Source organism: Eptesicus fuscus, chromosome 17, assembly GCF_027574615.1.
Source record: "Eptesicus fuscus isolate TK198812 chromosome 17, DD_ASM_mEF_20220401, whole genome shotgun sequence".
Classification (NCBI taxonomy): Eukaryota; Metazoa; Chordata; class Mammalia; order Chiroptera; family Vespertilionidae; genus Eptesicus; species Eptesicus fuscus.
In genome coordinates this window covers 9,462,001-9,483,235 of record NC_072489.1, presented here as the reverse complement: position 1 = coordinate 9,483,235, position 21,235 = coordinate 9,462,001, and the positions used below count along the sequence as shown (strand labels likewise).

The 21,235-nt window shown below is 43.3% G+C and overlaps 1 protein-coding gene across 3 annotated transcripts in view; it reads left to right on the top strand.

Annotated features, from left to right (window-relative positions):
• The window catches only part of NRG3 (neuregulin 3), a 1,064,346-nt gene that overhangs the window by 455,155 nt on the left and 587,956 nt on the right, over window positions 1-21,235 (top strand). For all 3 annotated transcript variants that reach the window (XM_054729073.1, XM_054729072.1, XM_008149153.3), the window contains exon 2: window positions 14,646-14,775. In XM_054729073.1, coding sequence (XP_054585048.1) covers window positions 14,646-14,775 — 130 coding nt within the window. The remainder of the gene's footprint in view (window positions 1-14,645; window positions 14,776-21,235) is intronic.

Sequence of the window (21,235 nt, the reverse complement as noted above, 5' to 3'; positions counted from 1 at the left end):
ATTTGAAATATGTAACACCAAAGCACTTACGTCAAAGTCAGACATGTCAAATAGTTCAACTACATCTAATATTTAATTTATAAGGAAGCCACCCCCTGATCTTTTAGCTCAGGAGTTGGCTACTTTTCTGTCAAGGGCCAGATAGTACCTGTTTTGGGCTTTGTGAGCCCTGTGGTCTCTGTTACAACCACAAGTAACTGTAGCTTCAAAGCAGCCACAGACAGTGCACAAAGGAATGAACTTAGCTGTGCCCCCATCCAGTTTTATTTACAAAACAAGTTACAGTTCGGAATGGGCCTATGGGCGACAGTTTCTTCGCCCTGGGCTGTAGGAATGAAACTTAATTTTTGGTTAAGGCTCACAACTAGGATGGGTAAGAGTGGATATAAAAGTGGGTGTTCCTAGGTGTGTACAAGAAAAGTCATACCCAAGAGGAGCAGAGGTTACAGAGTCCCTGAATGGGGGGACACAGTGAGGGGTGGGGGGGGAGAAGGGACAGAGGATCTTTTGTTGCCAAAACCTAAGGTGTGAAGAGATGGTTCTGTTCTGTTCCCACTTCCTAGTGCTGATGGGCACAGCTTATGTCAGGTTAGAGAGAAGGGGATCTGAGGACTCTCACCATCAGAGAAGCAAAATTTGGAGGATTGCTAGCCTTTTAATCTGCACCTTTATTAGAGTTTCTGTTAAAAATTCCAAATTGTCGCCCAGCCTGTGTGACTCAATGGTTGAACATCTACCTATGATGAACCAGGAGGTCACAGTTCGATTCCCAGTCAGGGCATATGCCCATATTGTGGGGTGTGCAGGAGGCAGCCTATTAATGATTCTCTCTCATTATTGATGTTTCTGTCTCTCTCTCCCCCTCTCCCTTTTTCTCTGAAATCAATAAAAATATATTTTTTAAAATTCCAAATTGTCTGGTCACTACTTTCAAAAACCACTGTTTTCTCTAATACTTATATTATTGAATGATCCACAGACACTTTAATACATAGCAGCTCTTTCTGCAAATGAAGAGACAAGGGTCAGAAATGAACACATGATTATAGCTATTTAATTTCGGCTTTAATTGCTTTCCAACAGGCACAGAGAATGGAGCAATTTTCTCAAAACACTATTTGCTCTGAAACAGAGGTCTGGGAGTAAAGTTTAGTCAATAATGCAAGCAGCTTTGGGAAAGTACATGACGGGTTTTCCTTCTTTTTCTCAAATAGTTTAAATGTGTGAACCCTTCCTTTCAATGGCTTAGCTTGAAATTTACTGTGAATTTTATGCAGAATCTAAAATATTGAACCATTTGTGTCTCCCTTTACCTATCAATAAACCGAAAATATAAAAGAGTATATAGAAAACCAAGGTTGAAAGACAGGAATGTTTTTACACCTCCTATCGTCTGGCAACCACCGATCTACATTATATTTCTGTGGATCTGCCTAGTCTAAATGTTTCATATGAAAGGAATCATACAGTATCCTTATGTCTAGCTTCTTTCACTCAGCTTAACACTTTCAAGGTTTCTTCTGCAGTAGCATATGAGTTCTTTATTACTTCTACTGCTGAATAATATTCCACTGTCTGGCTATACCTCATTTCTCTCGGTTCATCACCTGATGTTTCCATTTTCTCCACTTTGAATAATGCTCTTATGGAACATTCATGTACAAATATGAACTTTTGGTTTTCATGGACATTTATTTTCAGTTCTCTCGGGTATACACCTAGGAGGGAATTGCAGACTTATATGATAACTCTGTTGATCATTTTGAGGAACTGCCAAACTGTGTTAAAGCAACTGCATTTTTTTGTGTGTGTGTGTGTGTTTTGTTCGTTTTGTTTTTTCACCAGCAGGGGTGATGTTTCCAGTTTCTCTGCATTCTTTCTGTCAGCACTTGTTATTGTCCATTCTAGTGGTATTTCACTGTGGTTTCAGTGTTCATTTCCATAATGACTCATGATGGTGAGCATTTTTATCTAGGACATATATGTGTATATATTCTTTGGGAAAATTTATAACTGAAAGGAAAGTTTCGAAGGAGAAAACATATTACATAAAATTAATATTTACTAGAAGCCAATAACACATTGGGCCCTTTAAACTCTTAGAAAAGTTAATTATAAGTAATAGCATAATAACATTTTATTAAAAAATTTAGAATAATACAGAACTTGCTGAAAAGCAGGTGGACATGATTGAGCTGAGAGTCCAAGGTCCGTGGACCTCTCCCTGTGGCATGTGCATTCTAACACCCACCTGCCTGCTACATTTTCAGAGACTAGTAAGACAACCATGGTTGACTGAAACGTAAGTACCTCTCTTCTCTCGCCACAAAAACATAAGTAAAATGTTTGAGGAGGAATGTAAAAGAGTCTCCTTTGCTGAGATGGGTGCGGCACTAGAGTTGCAGGCTGTAAACTTGTGACAACATCACAGTTCTGGTGACTGGGAGGGGCATCCCACTTCTGATCAGTCTGGACTATTTAGTATCAAACAGGAGATCCTTGAGCTGCCCTATAAGGCACATTTTTATTTTGAAATTCTGTAACCCTATCCAGTCCCCAAACACCTGCTAAGAATGCAGCCAGCATGGCCCTGGCAGGTGTGGCTCAGCGTTTAGAATGTCAGCCAGAGCATTGAAGGGCTGCGGGTTCGATTTCAGTCAAGGGCACATTCCTGGGTTGCAGGTTCATTGCTGGCCCTGTGTTGGAGGCAACCAATCGATGTCTCTCTCTCTCTCTCACATCAATGCTGTTGTTTTCCTCTCGCTCCCTTCCCCCTCCTTCCCTTCCACTCTCTCTGAAAATCAATGGAAACAATACCCTCCAGTGAAGATTAACAACAGCAAATGCAGCAGCTCTGGGTGCTGGGAGCACATTTGCTGCTCCTCTCTCCGGCCCCAGCACTTAGCAGGTCACCCAGGCACCCACAGGCTCACCCGCTTGTTCCCAGGGCGTGGGGGGTGGGGTGGGGGGAACACGCCTCATAATCTCTGAACTGAGGGCTCCCTTCTGCCCCAGGAACTCGCACAGCACTTAGCAGCCTTATGGGAGGCGCTGCATGATAAATTGTTAAATAAATAAATGACTTTAATTGGCATCACGCAGAGAAATTGCAGAACTGAATATTAAGTTGATGTGCAATTAAACGTGTTAACTTAGTAAAAGGTAAAGAAGGAAAAGCAGGGCTTGGGGTCAAGCACTGTATAAGATCCTCTGCCAATCAGTGTCTCCTTTTCTCATTTTGGGAAGCCTTGTGAATTACACATTTCCACAGATTCAGTGTACTCATGTTCAGCGTGCCAGTTAAGTAGCTAAGTTGGAATGCAAACCCCGATTTGCAAAGGTACAATACAGAGCTTGAAGTTAGATCTTTTGGCGTAGGCACACGTAACTCCACACGCTGAGGCTAAAGCAGACTCCGGATGTGGAACATAGAAACAAGCCTTCCGGCCTTGGCTTGGGAGGAATCCCACAGTGTTCCTGAGATGAACAGGGGTGCAGAGAATGCAACCTTTTTAACGAAGTGGAATGAATGATGTATAGGGTTTTTCATGTAAGAAGATTTGGGGAAAGATGTAATTGTTTTATAACCTAATGGCATTTCCCCAAGACCTGGAAGTTGTCAAAATGATAAATGACTCCAGCGAATGAAGAAATGGTCTGTTTTGAACAAATGTGGCATTTTAGAGGTTAAAACTGCATTATTGATTTTCTATATTTTTAGTTAGCAATTTTGGGGTCTTTTTTTAAGTTTGGACATGTTGAAGTTCAAGGTCCCTTTAGACTCAGTGTATTTCTGATGTCCCTTCATGACTCCGTGGCCCTGATGCTGTGGTTGCGTGTGTGCATGCCCTCTCCTCCTGTGGAATCTTCTCATTGCCATGCTTTCTAAGCATCTTCCACCTGATCTAGCATTTCTTTATTTTCTCCTGTGTGTCTCGCACTCAGCTAGCTAGAGCAGGAGCTGGAGATACAAGACAGCTTGACCACATAGTCCATGTACTGGAACGACTATCTGTTAGTCTTCTACAGGACTTTACTATCATTTTCATAATTTTTGCAGCCAGCTGGAGTTAGTACTCCTTAAGCTCTCTCTGACAGTTTTTTTGAGAAACTTATGACTTTTTTTTTTTCATACCCAGAATTATAGACAAGATACCAAGGGATGGGCTAAGGCTAGGCATCGGCATTGAGGGCATTATGCTATGTGAACTACGTCAGATGGAGAAAGACACATACTCTATGATGTCACATGTGGAATCTAAAAAAGCCTACCTCAGAGAAACAGAGAGTAGAATGGTGGTTAATCTCGTCTCTCAAAGAATCCTACGTAATTCTACAACAGAAGTAAAGACATGTTTCCTATGGGAAGACAGCATTAAGATACATCTAGTTTCTACCTCAGCCCTCTCCAAGTCCTTCTGACAAAGAAATGAATCTGAGCCATCAAGCCCCTGCTGACGACGCTACCCTCTCTTTGAACTCTCCCAGAACATGTTTCTACTTCTCCCATGACACTTGCCCTCATTAGCAAATGCCATTAGCAGGGGTTCAAACCAAGGCCCATGTGGCTGCAATGCCTGTGCCTCCTTCATGCCCCATATGGAGGAGAAGGTTCTTGGGTTCCTGAACATGAAAATAGAGGATTCACATAAGACCTAAGGATATTATGGGGGAAATAGGATGTTACCTCGCTAAAGTGAGTGATAGTCATTTTTATGAAGAGATTTTAGAATTTGTCAATGTTTAGACATTATTTCAAAGCTATAATAGCATGACAAGGAAATTTGAAAGATACAGTCATAGAAATTCCCAGTGTCAAAAACTGTACTTACTTTTTGTGCATCCATCTACCTCTTCCCAATACCTACCATACAGTGTTTCAGGATGTGCCAGAAAAATGGGTGTTGGATGGCTGTGTGAGACGATGAATGGATTACTGAAAAATAATCACTTCCTAATTACTCTCATATTTACTCCTGATAGAATGACTAATAGAGGGTGGCAGGTAGAGGCTCGAATGCAAACACCTTAAACCCGGCCCGGCTCCATGGAGGTAGAACTGTGGAGCGAGGGAGGATGAAGAATGTCTGTTACGGAGTCTTGCTTCTCTGGTTTTTACCCTGCCTTTCCATCTACCAGCTGTGAGATCCCAGAATACCGAATGCTCACTCTGGGCTTCCATTTCTCTTCTGGAAAATGAAGATATTTATATCTGATTAATGGCTTTATTTCAAACATCATTTTCAAATGTTAACATCTAGGGTTTCTATTATCCTAAGATTTTCTGGTTTGAATTGCTGCAACTAAAGCAGCTGACACGAATTGAGACCACGAGAAAGTCTGACATACAGTAGCATGCTTCATCAATTACATTCACTGTTAAAATATTGCAATGATTGTAGTTGGTGAATAACCAAGCTCAAAGCCCCCGCAGTGAAGTTTCTCCACACACCCAGGGTGCCCTGCACCAGGCTCCCCAAACAGCCTCAGGATTAATCCAGAAACCACAGAGTTAACACCTGGGCCCCCCGTGACCTCCAGGACCCCTTTAAGCTATGGCCAGGTTTATTCTGGTTGGTCCTGTCATTTCCAGACCAGTTGATATTTGGAATATCAACTCTGCACCTACTTGACAGGCAAGAAATTTGAGTCTGGGAGACATTTCTTGAGTAAATAAACATATAAATGTATATCAAAAAACATTGAACTGTTTATTTTTCACTTGTACCCACCGACATAAAAAATAATGCCGATTACTAGCCGTCAGCCTCAAATCCATGCACATAAGCATATATACGCCTCATTTATCTCCAGAAACATTACTGGTATGGAGCTGCCAGGTGGGGTGCCTTACCATGCGGAGGGTATGTGTGTGCCTGTGGTGTTGGTATAACTACCACTGTGACAGCCAGTATAAAACTCAGAAAGCATATGTGAAGCATATACTATATGCAACGTCCTGGGATTAGTTATGGGGACATAGAGATGGCCTTGCCAGGTCTCCAGGAATCCTAGTCTAGCCTGGGAAACGTGTGGGGAACAGACAGAGAGCGTTAAGTTGAAATTCAGAGTGATTGTTACAGTATGCAAGGCAGGAAGGAAGGGTTACTGGTCACCCAAACCCTGACAGCTCCTGCCAACCCCAGGATGTGGGCAAGGCTTCCGTGGGAGCTCACTTTGAACTAGGTCTTAAGCAATTAGGAATGTTTTGCCAGGCGGAGACAACACCGGCCGTGGGAAGGTCAATGGTGTGTCACGTCCCCGCCTTGAAGGGGCCTGATGGCTCTGGTGTGGTGGAGCAGAGCAACAGAGGAGCAGCTGCGGACGGGAAGGGGGCTTTGTGCTCAGGCTGTCACTCGGGATTAGTGTGGGGGGTTGGGTGGGGAATTGCTGACCACGCGGGCAGTGTTTGCTAACCTTGCATAGTGAGGGCACGAGGCGTGGCAGGCACAGGATGAAGGGAGCTCAGGTGAGCTCTCACGGTGGTGTGTCACCTGTTGACTGGGGGGAAGGCTTTCAGTGGGGCACAGGAAGACCAGGTGGAGGCTGTTGCTGCATGTGCCAGGGGTGTTCACCCACTCGGTGTCACGTAACGTGCATCTGGGAAATAAAGAGGTCACAGAAGGAAACACTGTCCCCACCATGGTCAGCCATCCTGTGGTGAGAGGCATTATTGCATGAGAAATCAAATCCCACGAGGAAGTTTCTGAGGGGTGTGTGTGGGAAGGAGAGCTGTGTGATTCAGGCCTAAAAGGCATCTCATGAACACGCCCCTGGAGCTGGCCTGGAAGACAGGGGCAGACCTGGGGTTTGTGAGCTGGAGAAGCCGGAACGGCCGCACAGCATACCCCCTGCACGCTCCTTCCTTCCAGAATTCAGTACCAGCCTGTCACTACAAAGGCCGTGTTCCCTCCTTGGCTGAAGGTGTCGGACTTTCTGCACACCTGCTGCTGCTCATGTGTAAGTGAGGGAACATCTGGAAGGTGGGAAATGGTCCTGCTGTGACGTTCCTAAAGGCGCACACGCAGTGTCCCACCCAGCTCCTCGGCGGTTTGTTTGGAACCAGAGATAATCATTAAAAAATGTCTAAGTATCCTCCTCTTCTGACCAGTGTAAGCGATTGCTGCTCCTGTGTCCACGACAATTCCTCCTGCAGTCCTCTTGCGTCCTGGATTTTTAAGCTCTGCATTCACCATAGTGTGCCCTGCTTTCCTAAGGGCTCCCTCAGCCTATGGGTAATCAACTCACAACGCAACACCCCAGCAAGGCTGTCTTACTAGAAGGGATGAAGCCAGTCTGGGGATTTTAAAAACCTCGTCTCCAGTAAGTAATAGTCTATCATTCAGGGTTGGTGTGAGGATATGTTCTTGGGCCATGCTGGCTGCTATAACAAAATACCTTAGACTGGGTGGCTTATAAGCAACAGAAAATAAATACATTTCTACAGTTCTGGAGGCTGGAAGTTCAAGATCAAAGCTTCAAGAGACTTGGAGTCTAGTGAGAGCCCACTTCATAGATGGCTATCTTCCTGCTGTGCCCTCAGTGGTGGAAGGGGTGAGGGAGCTCTCGGGGTCTCTTCTAAGAGCAATAATCCTTACATGAAGGCTTCACCCTTATGATCTAATCACCCCACAGCCCCCACCTCCTGATACCCCCACTTTGGGTGTTAGGATTTAACATAGGAATTTGGGGGAGGACACAAACATTTGGTCTACAGCAAATATTCATTCTCTACATACTTATTGAATAGCTATTGGGCAGAGGAGTAAACACTAGCAACACCAACCACACACACACACACACACACACACACACACACACAAAACAAGCAAATGAAAATTATGTTCCTATCTTCCAGAAGCCTGTGGTCTCTGGGACAAACAGATGAAAATAATGAAGGTTATAAATTTTCCGTAGAGAATCTGAGGATTTCCCCTGGGGCAAGACTCATTTCTGTTAGACTTTGATAAATTTGCTCAACGCCTGGGTTTCCCGGGCCTAAATGTCATCTGTGGTTCAAGTCTATGAGTAGCAGTCAAATTGTCTCTGCTCATTAGAATGAACGGCAATGAGAACAACGAAGGGAGTGGGGCCTTGGCCTAAATGGGCAAAGTGCCCCTGAGAAGAGCCTACACTTGGCAGGACAATCTGAAGGAATTTGTAAGGAGCAGAATTATCTAGTGGGAATGCAGAGAATTTCCCAGAATGTTTCACTGGGCCCTAATATGTACCATGGATGAAATCCGCAGGTTGCTGTGAGTGTGTAGCAGGTTCAAGGCCTATTCAGGAAGTAGAATCACCAAGAGTTGGTGATTGCACACGGAGGTGAGGAGAAGGGGGCCACTAGGCTCCCTATATGCCCTGAGGGATCAGTGATGTAACGTTACCAGAGAAATAATCCTGAAGTACGTTCAGTTTCTTACGAGTTAATTTTTAGGTCTCTTGGGGATAACGAGGAGGAAAGGAGAGGTAGGCAGACTGGAGTTGAGAGAAACCCTTTAGCTGGAGGCGTAAGGTGTGTAGATGGTAACAGACAGGACCCCCCCAGGCAGCCAGTTCTCAGAGGTTACCTCGCAGAACTACCTGGAGACTTCTGGCCTCCCTGCCTGGGTCTGGTGCGGTAGGTTTGTGGTGGGGCTCACGGGTTGTCCTTCTAATACACCCCCAGACAGTGCTGCTGCTGATGATGATCTGAGGACCACACTCGGAGTAGTACTCAGCCAGGGAATAAGTAAAAGTGAAAACCAAACCAAACCAAAAATCACACAAATAGAAATTAAAAAGTGGCCCGTGAAGGACAGTACAGTAGAGCAAGCTGCAAGGTAAGAGTCATGTGATCTTGTGCCAATGATGTAAATCTGTGAGACTTGATTTTTTCATTTGTAAAATATGCATATAAGCATAAATGACAGCAAAAATTCATACTGTTATTTTAAGGCCAAACATAGCTAAAGGAAAAGCTTAGCACGGTGCTGAGAGTAGACTAGGAGTTATTTGAAGGCCTGTCCTTAAGTTAGCCAGCTTTTGCATATAAATTAGATGAGGCCGAGGTGACAAAAAAACAAAAAGCAAGGGGAAAGTCAAGGCTATGTGATACCATCGGAGCCAGTGAAAGCATTTTCATGAAGGCAGGAGCTGAATGTCAGATTCTTCTGAGAGTCCAACAAGATGGGAAATATTTAAATACTAGAGGCCCGGTGCATGAAAATTCATGCACTGGAGGGGTGGTCTCTCAGCCCAGCCTGCCCCCCCTCACAGTCCAGGAGCCCTCAGAGGCTGGAGGCGACCTGGTGATCAGGGGAAGGTGATGCCCCCATTACACCTCTGCTGCTGCCACTGCCAGCAGCGCAAGCCTCAGCCGGCCCTGGTTACCTGAGCCTCGGGAGGCCCTGGGCAGCTGGGTAGCTGACATCTGAGGCTTGCCTGAGCCTCAGGCTGGCCCTGGGAAACTGGGGGGCTGAGGGGACTCCAGAGGCATGCACACAGAGTGGCCAGACCCACCTGGGCACCTGCTACCCCAGCGGGGCTGAGGGGACTGTGCACTGCCATCTTGTGGCTGTGGGTACTGCCATATTTGAGGGCGTGGCAGTCAATTAGCATATTCCCTCTTTATTAGATAGGATCCCCTGGATTTAGAGATGGTGACATAGACTGAAGCCATTCAGTACAGTGATGTGAGGAGCAGGATGCTGTGTGTGAAGCACAGAGCCTACCCCACGCCAAGGATTCCAGTGACAGCAGCTGCTATTATACCTACTAGAGCTGAAAACAGTTTGTATAGGCGTGTGTGTTTGCTTGAAGGTAGAAGGAAAAATACTCAGCATTAATAAACTCTGCAGTTCCCAAATAAATGCAATTCCGCTGAGCAAGCTCTGTCCTGGGAGAGTTTGCTTAAGCCGGAGAGGGGTTTCTAAAAGCAACATTTCAAAGGGGAAGGTGGCAGGTAGGTCATGCAAATTTAACAAGAGTCCTTTTTACGTGGGCGGTGAGAAATGGTAGCTCTGGGGCACACAAGGAACTGCCAGTCCTCACAGCAGCCCTGGGACTCCAATGAACTTGAAAGTCCTCGCCCAGCACTCCGCCATTTCTCCCACGCCAGCAAAGTGAGCAGCCATCTGATGTTGGCTGGGCCACGGGACAGAGCTGTCTTTGCCTCTTGCCAGCCGAGAAATGGTTTGTTTCCCTTTCCAACACGGAGGCATTCTTCTTGCAGCTTTCCTTGGCCATTCAGTATTTTCTAGCTCAGTCTCATGCCTGTGCTCCTTCCTGGGGGGCACTCAGTGGCAGATGCCGGGGGGAATTGTAACGTAGAGCAGCAGGTTCGTTTCACCAGAGCCTCCACAGACCCACTGCTGGAGTCAATGACCTTATTTAAATGCCTTCTGGCCTGTAGAGGCATTTTCCTAATCCTGAAAGCTTTTAGATGCACCAGATTCTTAACTTTTCTGGGAGAATTGTCATGCCATGAACTCAGTGGGGGAAGGAAAGAACTGCTTGATGAAACTGACATTTTAAAGCCGGGAATGTGGAGAGCATAGTAGGGTCTATGAGGGCCTCATCGTTCTTCCTTAGGTGCGCCCCTCTTCTGAGGTGCGATTCCTACTCCTGCCAATGAAATCGTTCCCATTCAAGACCTCGCCCCAAGGCCAGCCCTTCGGGAAGCCCTCCAAGATAACTGTAGCCCAAATCATGCTCCCCCTTTCTTTGATTGTCTGCTGCAGTTATTATCTGTAATAGCCCATTTAGCACTCTTGTTCCCGCAACAAAATCTGTGCTCCCGTTGTGTGTGGCATTGTGCCAGCAACATAGAAATCCTCAATACGCAATCTTCAGGTTCCACTCGGTACTTAAGGGGAAAACCAGTCATTGTTTTAATTCATTAATAAATTAACTTTCATTGCAAAATCTGCAGGGATTTCTGTCTTCCAGCCTTACATTTTCTTCCCATTTTGCCTTTAATGGAGTAAGCACCACCACCTCCCACTGTTTGTTTAATTACTGTACTGATTGCTTACTTTGTATGCTACATGATGTGGAAAAAATACAAAACTTAAAAGCAAAGCACTCTCCCTGACCTCCCTAGGGGTAGAGACTACAGCCCATAAAAATATAAGAAAACACATTTAACTCGACAGATAACTAGTGCCAGACGAGTGGTCTGGATAATTGCACAAACCCTGTGGTCCCAAGTGCAAGCACTATCCCCCCTGCCAGCAACAGACTTCCTTGACCTGAGACCTGGACCTTCAGTCATGTGCTTGGAAGAGCCTTCCTTAGCGCCATCTTTGTTCATTTTAAGCCTAGCATTCCTTTATCTTTCAGGCCTCTCTTTTAGAAAATCTTCTCTATACATGTACTTTTTTCTCTTTTCTTCCCCTCCATCCTGGTGGGTTTTCTTTATCTTGCCCAATGTCTGTAATTTTAGGTGAGTAGTGCTATATGGGTACCATATGGTTAAATGCTCAGGTGAATTCAAAGATTGCAAATATATTGATAAGTGCAGTTTATTTACCTACTAGAGGCCTGGTTCACAAAACTTGTGCACTCAGGGGAGTCCTTCAGCCCAGCCTGCGCCCTCTTGCAGTCCGGGAGCCCTCAGGGGATGTCCGACTGATGGCTTAGGCTCGCTCACCCTGGGGAATGGACCTAAGCTGGCAGTTGGACATCCTTAACACTGCCCCGGAGGCAGGAGAGGCTCCTACCACCACCACTGCACTCGCCTGGCTGAGCAGCACTCCCCCTGTGGGAGTGCACTGACCACCAGTGGACAGCTCCTGTGTTGAGCGTCTGCCACCTGGTGGTCAGTGCATGTCATGGCGACCAGTCATTCCACCAGTCGGTCGATTTGTATATTAGCCTTTTATTATATAGGATAGAAAGATTAAGCCCAACATCCCATTACTTTTTATTGTATTCAGTTACTTGACTAATAATGTAATTTTCTTTTAATTTAGTCAAGTTATTGTGAAGGATAAGCAGGTGCATTTTAAATTAATTTTGAGGCTCTCTGAGCCGTGGAAATAGGAAACCAGAGTATGTTAAGCCAGACAATCTCTGTTCTCTTCCAACTTGGGTGTTTGCAGAGGCATTTACCTGGGTCTCTGAACCTCTGATAGATGATGATATGATGGGGAAAGCAGTTGGTAGAATGGGGAGGTAACCACTGGAGACAGTAGTTGTCAGATGAAACTAATTGATTGTAATTGCTTTGCCATCGTATTGCTCTTGGAGCCTGTAGCTTGTTAAAACCACTGATTATGAAAGAAGGATCTCACTTTTTATGCTGTAGGTCATGTTAATGAAGCGCTGTTCTTAGAGAAATGATCAGTGGATATCAATAAATGGATAATAGAAATTAAAGGAAAACTTAATTAACTTGATCATGAGTTACTATACTTCAGCAGTCACAGTAGCAGTCAACTGTGTGGTGTTCCCTACTGAATCTTTTGCTTGGAGCTCTTGAATTTTAAGTATTTCCCACGGAAAGAGAGATTGAGCCTGTGAAACTATTTATCACATACTCTCTTAAATAACAAATCATCATATAGATTTATCTTGGCAAACAGAAGATATGTCTGTTTTACAGTGCCTTTATTTTGTTACAAAGTATTAATGGGCATGTATTTTGAAATGGAAAAAGTAAGTTCCCATTGTATCACCAAGAAAGGGTATTAGAAGTGGGTTCTTCAATACTCACGGAATATGAGTAGTAGATGAGTGAGCATCTGTCTGAATCTGAACGGAATATTTATTTTTTCAATATTCATCAATGTTAAAATGAGTATACTAAAATGATAACATTAATGTGAAATTATATCTAACATTTTGTTGTAGGATGTGCATTAATGTTCATATGATTGTAACAATCATATTTTTCATCGTGGCATTTAAACTGTTAGTGATGTTAGAGTGATCACATTTACTGAAAATGTTTTTACTGAGCACCAGTTCTGATTAAGGCTCAGGCTCAATCTGGCCTCAAGGAACTCACAGACTAAAGAAACAAATGTGAACAAATGGTTGCTTGTAGCATTAAACACAATGATGCCAGCGATAAAAGGTGCTAGAGGGGAAAATGACGAGAGCTCTGAAGGATTTCTTGGTGTCTTCCAGCAAAGTAAAAGATGGTCTAGAAGACGGAGCGGTGTGATAGTTCCTGGTATTTGGGGAAATAAAATAATAGAAATTAAGTTGTGTGTTTTAGGGTGCAAGAAGATGAGATTAGACAGGCAGAATTCCACATGGCCTATGTCTTTCTTTGCTCCGCTAAGGGATTTTTAGTTATTCCTACGGGAATGGGGCTCCCAGAGGAGTTTTAAATGTTGAAGGACATGAGTGAGTCTCCTGTTAGGACAATCTCTGCCCGCTCAGTGTAGAGATGGCCAGGAACGGCTCATTGTAACCTCCATTGAGTAAGCAGGTACAATTGCCTGTGCTGTTGAATATTAGTGTTAATGTAGGTCTGTGAAAAGGACATTAAAAGAGCTCAAAAGCCAAATAATTTTTCATCTTTGACTTTTAAAATATATTTTTCCGAATGTGAGAGTAGTACTAATACACTTGTTTCTGAAAATGTGAAACTAGAATGTCTACACGTGGTAACAGAGTCCGTGTCTAGCAGACAGCACATACTTATGGCTAGTTTTGTGTTTAGGAAGTAGATGTAGATGTGTTGCTTAATTGGAAAAAAAAGTAAGTAATTATGATTTAAAAGTGCATGTTTAAGATAATGCTAAAAAAAAATGGCAATAATTTGGTTCTGTTAAATAATCACCAGAAAAAATGTTCACATTAAAGATTCTGTTTTAGAATTTGGAACATTTGCATTTTAATTACATAACAAAAGGATAAAGTGAAGGGATAATTGGCTTGGCTATTAGCCAATTACAGCTATAACTGAAAAACAAAAATAAACAATCAAAAAAACCTCACAGAAACTGACAATGGTTTCCACAAACAGTCACAATAGACACTGATCAGATGTTTGATGACATTTGGCAACACTAAACGGACGGGGACATTGTTTCAGTCCCGCATACAATGTGTTTGTTAAAACTGAAATTAATGAGAGCAGATTGGAGGAGTTTGAAGGGTCATTCAGTTTTCACGGCCAATACATCCTCAGATAAGGCTTGTCTCCAGTGATCCCAGTTGTTAAAATCTGACGGAGAAATAAGGCAATCCAATGCAGTGGTTGTCTAAGTCTGTCCAGGCTGCTCTCACAATACCAAAGACAGGGTTACTTATAATGAACAACAGAAATTTATTTCTCATAGTCCTGGAGGCTGGGAAGTCCAAGGTCAAGGGAAGTTCCTGGTTCATAGAAGGTCGTCTTCTCGCTGTGTCTTCACGTGACTGAATGGGCAAAGCAGGTCTTGGAGATCTGGTCATGACCTGATCTCTGCCAAAGGCCATTGCTTCCTAATACCATTACCTGGGGGTTAGGTTTCACTATATGAATTTGGAGGAGGTCACATCCAAGTGCATTTTTTTTTTTATTACAGTGGAGGTGTCATCCGGTCCGTCTAGTGTTCCCAAGGTCAGTGCCAGGAGAGGGCCTCCATGCGGAGATTCAGGCCAGTGACAGGAGCCGGGGGTGTCAGAACGCACCACTGACCGCACGGCTCTGTGTGCTTCCCTTACAGACACGACCACATATGCCACTGAGCGGTCCGAGCACTTCAAGCCCTGCCGAGACAAGGACCTGGCCTACTGTCTCAATGACGGCGAGTGCTTCGTGATCGAAACCCTGACTGGATCCCACAAACACTGTCGGTAAGCCATTGCGGCCCCTGGCCCGAGGGCAGGCCCTCCGGGAGGCCTGGCGGTGGGAGAGGAGGTGCAGCCCTTTGAATATACAATGAGATGCCTACAGTCCGGCTGTTCGAATGGTGGAATCAAGCGTCTTAATAGGAGAAGGGAGAAGGCTGGTATCTTTTGTATTTGAGGAAGATCAAACTGAGTGAAAGTAGACAAAGATTTGAGTTTTACCTGATTACGTAAAGGGCGATTTGCTTTCAGGACTACCAACCTGATAGGAATAATGGTTCACTCACTTTAGCGGCCTGTGTTTTAGGTGGGGGTCTTAGGCACATGTGCTCTCCCACTCGGAGGAATTCCTTCTTGGAAACCTACAGACTGTGGCGGGACAGAGAGAACTGCTCATCTGAGACCTGGCGTCTCGATGTTTGCTGTGTACCGAACCCCAGAGACTGTAACTGTGCCCAGGAAAACGCGTCTTCCTTTGCTTCTCCCCCGTTTATTCATTTCAATACATTCCCCACACCTCTGATGATGAAACGCTCTCCAGCAGGCGGTTGTAAATGGAATCGCCCTTCTGTGGCGGCCTAGGTAGAGAACTACTTAGGGGAAATTCTCAGTAGAGATCAGAAAGGTGTTTAATTGGGTTTTTAGAGACATGAGGTTATGTAACTGCTAAAAATAAAAACAAGTGGAGATGAACAGTGCACCTGCGGACCCTGCTGCTTTAAGGCTCCATAGAAGAATCCAATTAGCATCTGAAAAATATTTCCCAGCGAGCTGTACTTCCAGCCCTCTCCCGGCGATTTGTTTTCCTTGCAGTTGTTTATGCTTCAGTGATCACATGTATCCACACCCCTCTCCTCTTTCTTTACTCTTCTCACATGACACAGTTATTAAATTAATTATTCTGAGTCATGAAGCGTGGGAAATTATGGCTTTCCTCTCTCTGTTGCTATTATAAAACTTGACCCCATGTTGTTTTATTAAGATGACACAGAGAAATGCATGGAGGAGTTGCGAACTTAGAACGTGTCGGTGAAACTTGCCTGGCGCCCAGGGCCGGCCTCGCTCCAGGGCGCTGAGCTGCCACAGTGGCCGGTCCCCGGTTTGGAAGAGCTGAGCGATGACAGTGGCGGGTCTCTGTGAACGCTGCCGCGCATCCTATGTCAGGTTAACAACTGTGACCTTCTCACCTTGCCATGGGGGCTTTCCTGTGCCTTGGGCAGTGCCATTACCTGTACCCCGTTCATAAAATGTATCCCCTTTTCCTGTTCTCTGTGACCCTGGGCTGGGGGTGAAGGGGTTGGGAATGGCTCCTCCTGGCATTCCCCTCCTCTTGTTACATTTGTTAGGTCAGCACAGACACAGATAGGAGACACACAGGTGACTTGGAGACCTCAGGGGCAAAGCCAAGAATGAGCTACTCTTTGAAAGCGTGACAAGCTTGCACACTCTTACAGATACGAAAGCACGTGTTACAGCTACCTTTGCCAATCCCAGGGATCACGGTGTGGGAGTGGGCAGTGAAATCAGTTGAGTTTCAGTTCCTAATGTTTTAATGATGGGGTGGGTACGTCAGAGGTCTCACCTGGAGCAGTGACTTTTCTGATGGTGTTTGACCCCGAGGACAGTATGCTGGCTGGCATGACTCATTGTTTTCTAAAGCTGCGATGTTGAAAGATGCCTTATTCTTTCTCAACATTCTTCCTCGTTATATTGTCTGTTAATTCATGGACACAATTTGCTAGGCTGTTGTAACAAAGCACCGCAGATCGGGTGGCTTAAATAACCAGAATCTATTTTCTCACAGTCCAGACATCAGAAGTCTGAGGTCAAGGTGTTGGTGGTGTTTCCTGTTGAGGCCATGGAAGAAGGGCGCCCTTCCCGCCCTCTTTTTGACTTACAGGTGGCTGACCGTCCCCTGTGCCTTCTCCTTTTCTTCAGTCTGTGCATGTCTGTATCCGGATTTGCTCTCATAAGGATAGCAGTCACATTGGATCAGGGTCCACTCCCTATTTTAACTTACTGACCCTATTTTAACTTTACCTCTATAAGAACCCTTTCTCCAAATATGGTCACATTCTAGGTCTGGAGGTTAGGACTTCAACATATGGATGAATTGGGAGACATAGCCCACTCTATGACAGTGGATCTCATAAAAGAGCTTTTGCTTTTGTAGATGTGCATGAGTCTAATTGTTTAAACGCAAGCAGAGAGACAACCGTGGCTTAGCTGGAACAATGTATATGTAAAATCTGTTAAATCATTTCGCATATTTCATCACATTCAACCTGTTATTTAACATAGTCACAACATAGCTAATCATGACAAAAGAGCAGCCTAAAACTGAGTCGGAACTCGAGTAGCTTAATAGCGACCTATAAATCTCCTACTTGTGCATATGAATAAATCACACATCGCATGTGCCCGCTATTCATCTCCTAGACTTGGCTGTGAATAAAGGCTCACATTTCTTCCTACATCAGCCACTTCTAGGACTTCCAATGTAGTCATTAATAATGTGCCATTTTGTACAGCACTCTATTTAAGTGGTGTGTTTCATTCATTCTTCTCCATTTGACAAATGTTTATTGAGCACTTCCTATCACCAAGACACTGTTGAATAAATACATACAGAAATGAACTTAGGAATTAAATGGCATTATATTTTGTAATGTACTTGGAGCAAGTGAAATTCTTCATCGTTAGGAAATGAAGAAAACCAGAGAAAGTGTTCCGCATGACTGGCATGCTACTGGGATATCTTTAGGATACATTACTAACTGGATTATGTTTCCAGTGAAATTAAACACGATGTAATATATCAGAGCAACAATAGAAAAGGGTGTGAGCGAATCTAGCTCATTAACTTGTTTACTTTTTCCATGTCTCAAAAGATTAGACATTCACATCTGAGAGAAATTGATTATGTTTTCTAGTATTTTAAGAATAAACCGCAATCCTATGATAAACTGAATCAAACATTTTTTCTACATCATAATTTTGATCATATTTTAACACTGGTCTGTTTACTAGCCACGGAAGAATCGTAGCAAAACTCCCCAGGTCATCCCTGATAGAGACTGTGAAAGAAATGCACAAAAATGTTAACAGTGCCAACCTTGAGGTAAGGGAGGTTTCATGGGTTTCTATTTGTTATTTCTCTCTTTAGTGTATTTTCAGATCTTTCAAAACTCCATTTATATTATGAATAATTAGAAATTATAGAGCAAACTAATGACCATTTCAGAGGAATGCAAAGATTCTAAAAAACTGGACAGAGGGATTTTAAAAAATAATAAGTAAATAGGCAAACTTGATCTCGCTGAATTTAAAATATACTATGAAGTCATAGACCATTGGCTGACTGATTACTAGAAAGAGAACATGGCCTATAGTGAAACTTAATATAGAATAAGGGACGATTCATAAATCGAAAGAAAACTGAGAAACTGATCATGGGGCAAATTTCGTTGACTATCAGTTACAGCCAATCAAGTTAGGATTTTTACCTCTTTCTCTGTACCAGTAGCTGTTCTTAATGAATTCCTAAGTTTATATAATTAACTAATAAATAAAGTCTTAATGGAAACGGTTAACAAATTACATATTTATGTATGCCAGCAATTGTAAGGGCTTCTTGAACTAAAAATGAATAGCATTGTCACAACCTTGACACATTGTTTTTGATATGAATATTGTAAAGCAGAAATGAAATTATAACACAGGTACATGATCAGTAAACTGTACAACAAATACGGCAGGTAATTATTTTGAAAAGTCACATAGATGAATAAGAGTGACACTCAGTTTTACCCTCAACAACAGGAAAATGGACAAAGAGAAGAACATACTCTTCCCTTGAAAAGGAATACAAATAACCAATAAATATGAAAAAGACTCAGCCTCACAAAGACATGCAAATTAATCTTTTTGTTGGTTAGCACACACTTAATTATTTGAAAAAGCAAATACTCTGTGAGAGTTGAGTAGAACCATAGTCACTATGTGAGGAAGCGCATATTGTTAAATATCCTCTGCAGATAATGTTTCAAAATCTTTATGTTGTTTCTAAGAATTTCGCCTGAAAGACTCACATGTAGATTTATTTGTAAGGATGTTCAACACAGGTTTATTTGTAATAGAAAAAGAAAATCCTGAGTTGAGATGTCTGGACAATTTAAACTGTCTTAAGGACATGGAAATGTTTATTATTTCATGTTTTGGATTCAAATCAGGTTATTAAATTGCAAAGCTGAACATATAATCATTGACCAAATTATGAAAAATAGATAAATGAAAATGCTATTGGGATTTACAACTATATTCTTCTTTGATCTCGATGAATGTTGTAAGATCTCCACCTTGCACATACATTTCATTTATGTAACTCCTGGTTAAGAAGCTTGCCCCTGCTTCTCACCTTTCCATTAAGAAAGATAGATAGTGTCCCTGTCTCTGTTAAATTGAGGTCATTATAATTCACTTTTTTTAAGCGAAGAGAACTTTCCATCAAGCCCTTTCAGATATAACACTGCCTAGTATATTTGAGTGTGTCTGTCTCTTCTTTTAATTATTCATTTGTACTCTTTATTTATACTTTATAATAATTCTTTTCAATACTAAATTCACATATTTTGAAACATAAAAATAGGAAGATACATCCTACACAAATGAAGCTGGGTGGAGAAAGAAAGCAATTCCCTAGAAACTCCTCGAATCAAAATATTCTGAATCGCAGCAGGATGTTCTCTTAATATACTTATTGATGCTGTTTTAAGAAATTGGGGAATGGTGCCACCTGTAATATATTTTACCAGCGTCAAAGAGGCAGCCATTGTAACTGAAAAGATTGCTAGGCATCTGAGTGGGCCAATGCGCTTCAAGGCCAAATTTAAGTGAAAAGGATGTGTCTCGTCTGAATTGAAGTTCATTAAATGTTTTACCATCCTCGCTGCAAAAATGGATTTTCAAAGCTTTGGAAAGGATAGCATTTGAGCTGAATTTGACCTGTAGTGATCATTTTGGAAATCAATCAAGCAATTCACTTGAAGATGCTTGAATCACTTGAAATAGGGAGTTGCTAGAGAACGAGGAAAGCCGTCCACTGGCAACCTTTGTCTGAGTCGGTGCCTCCATAAAGGGGCTGAGGGCCTGGGCAGCGATCTGGGGAAATGCTGGGAGGAAGCGTGAGGGGAGGGGGGGGGGGAACCATTGAAAGGTGAGCAGAGCCCCCCAAGGAGTCGCTGTCCTTACTGTGTTGTGCTCTGCCTGAGTGAGCTTTAAAATCAAAGCTTCCATTTGTAAGAGCGTTGACTGTGTGCAAGGCGCCCATGCCCCTGTGATTTAGTGGATGAAATTGCAGGCCACCCCTCTCAGTGCTTTGCGCTGTCACTTGGAAGTCCCTTAGCTCTCCCACCCAGCGAGGGTCCTTTTTAGCAAATGGTTCCCCTAAGTGCTCCGAGAGCAGCTAATGACTGTGTGGTTGAAGCAAGTCAGAATGGAAATGGAGTTTTGGCACATTTCCCTGAACTCCATTGACAGGGCAGGACGGAGGCTGAGCCATCTGTGAACCCGGGCAGAGGCCCCGCAGAACGGGACTGAGGCACAGGGGGAGGAACCTGAGACGGATTTTCAGCTTCATCGGATGAACGTTCCTGAGAATATTTGCCAGAGCCCAGATGTAATTTGAATAATTCGCAATAGCCACGTTCATAACGGGCGGTCTGCTGATTGCATTTGACAAGAAGAAATGAGCCAAGTTATAACCATTCGTCTCGCTCTTTTCCGTGGATGAAGTTTGTCAAAATTGTCTCATTAGCTTAAAAAGCAAACAAAGAACAACAACACAATGTACTTAATTTTGCAACTTGATGGCACTTAGGCACTGGTTTGCTTCTTCCAGTGCAATTTGTTTGATTGAACCGGAGTTGGCGTTTTGTTTTTTTTATCTTTACTGGAAGATATTTTTCATTGATTTTTTGTTTTGAGAGAGGGAGGAAGGGAAAGAGACAGAAAGACAGAAAGACTGATGTAAGAAAGAAATATTGACTTTCCCTGTACACCCTGACCAGGGATCTAACCCGCAGCCTTTTGGTGTAAGGGACAATGCTCAGCCAACTGAGCCACCCACCTGGGGCCAGAACTGGTGTTTTTGAAGGGTTACGTAAATATCATGCAAAATACCAGGAAAGCACATTATTACAAAGAATAGTAACACCTTTTAGTTCATAGCCACAGATTTTTAGTTTATTTTTATGTGTTTCTAAGTTGTTTGGCAGCTCTAGTTGAAGCATAAAATGGTATTTTTTGAGGTGGTCATTATGATTTGGGTATTTTGTTCTATCAAAAATTGAAGGAAAAAAAAAGAATTGACATAAATTTGTTTTTCTAAATAGCTCCTTTATAGGACAGGGTAAGAGGTACATGAGGCAAACGTGGGCGTTCAGGATGGAGAGATCTGAGTTAACAG